The 866-nt window shown below is 38.1% G+C and overlaps 1 protein-coding gene across 5 annotated transcripts in view; it reads left to right on the top strand.

The window, feature by feature from the left end:
* Positions 1 to 866, top strand: part of LOC119593169 (calumenin-A-like) — a 29,518-nt gene that overhangs the window by 26,229 nt on the left and 2,423 nt on the right. For all 5 annotated transcript variants that reach the window (XM_037942142.1, XM_037942144.1, XM_037942141.1 and 2 more), the window contains exons 5-6: positions 69 to 311; positions 545 to 660. In XM_037942142.1, the coding sequence (XP_037798070.1) occupies positions 69 to 311; positions 545 to 660 (359 nt within the window). The remainder of the gene's footprint in view (positions 1 to 68; positions 312 to 544; positions 661 to 866) is intronic.

Here is an 866-nt window from a genome sequence, read left to right as displayed (position 1 = left end):
CAGCTATGTAATTCCTCAATACTCTATAGAAAGTGGACTTCAGGAATAGAAATGTCCTTCCTTTACAGATATGGACCCTGGGGAATTGGACGATGAAGAAGAAGGCATGTCTTATGCTGAGATGCTGAAGAGGGACCAGCGGCGGTGGGAAGTTGCAGATGAGGACAATGATAATGCCCTCAGCCTTGATGAGTTCACCAACTTCTTGCACCCAGAGGAGTCTGAGCGCATGAGAGCAATTGTTGTACAGGAAACAATGGAAGATATTGACAAGGACAAAGATGGCAAAATTTCTCTGGAAGAATATATTGGTAAGACTAAGCTGATGATCTTTGAGAACGGTAGCGATTTTGGATAGTAGTGTTAAATGTTGAATAAAGTTGCCATCAGCATATTGATTTAATTAGGTATTATGAAATTAAAGTCTGCTAAATAATCCATTGTATTTACAATATGCGTTTTGTCTTTTTGATTTCCTTTATTTCTCCACTGATTTATCTTTCTCATTATTTCAAATTGCCATGGTCATCTTTTCCTTTCACAGGAGACATGTACCATGGAGATGATGACGAGTTTGAGCCATCATGGGTGAGCAACGAGAGAGATCAATTCCGCGAATTCAGAGACAAGAACAATGATGGGTATCTGGATGAGGAAGAGGTAAGACTGAGGTTTACAGGTATCTGTCTTTTCTAGAACAGGAAACAAAGTTACCTATTTGAAAGTACATTAAAGGATTTTGAGTAAAAGTTCAGATGTATTCCCAGAAATTTATTTTTTTCATGAAACCATAAGAATATATTATCAGGCCCTTTGACACCTGTATGCTTCTTAATATACTACCACCTGGTAGTAGGTTAAGTAGG

This window comes from Penaeus monodon, chromosome 31, assembly GCF_015228065.2.
Source record: "Penaeus monodon isolate SGIC_2016 chromosome 31, NSTDA_Pmon_1, whole genome shotgun sequence".
Taxonomy (NCBI): Eukaryota; Metazoa; Arthropoda; class Malacostraca; order Decapoda; family Penaeidae; genus Penaeus; species Penaeus monodon.
Note: the sequence above shows the minus strand (reverse complement) of the source record. Positions and strands in the feature narration are given on the sequence as shown.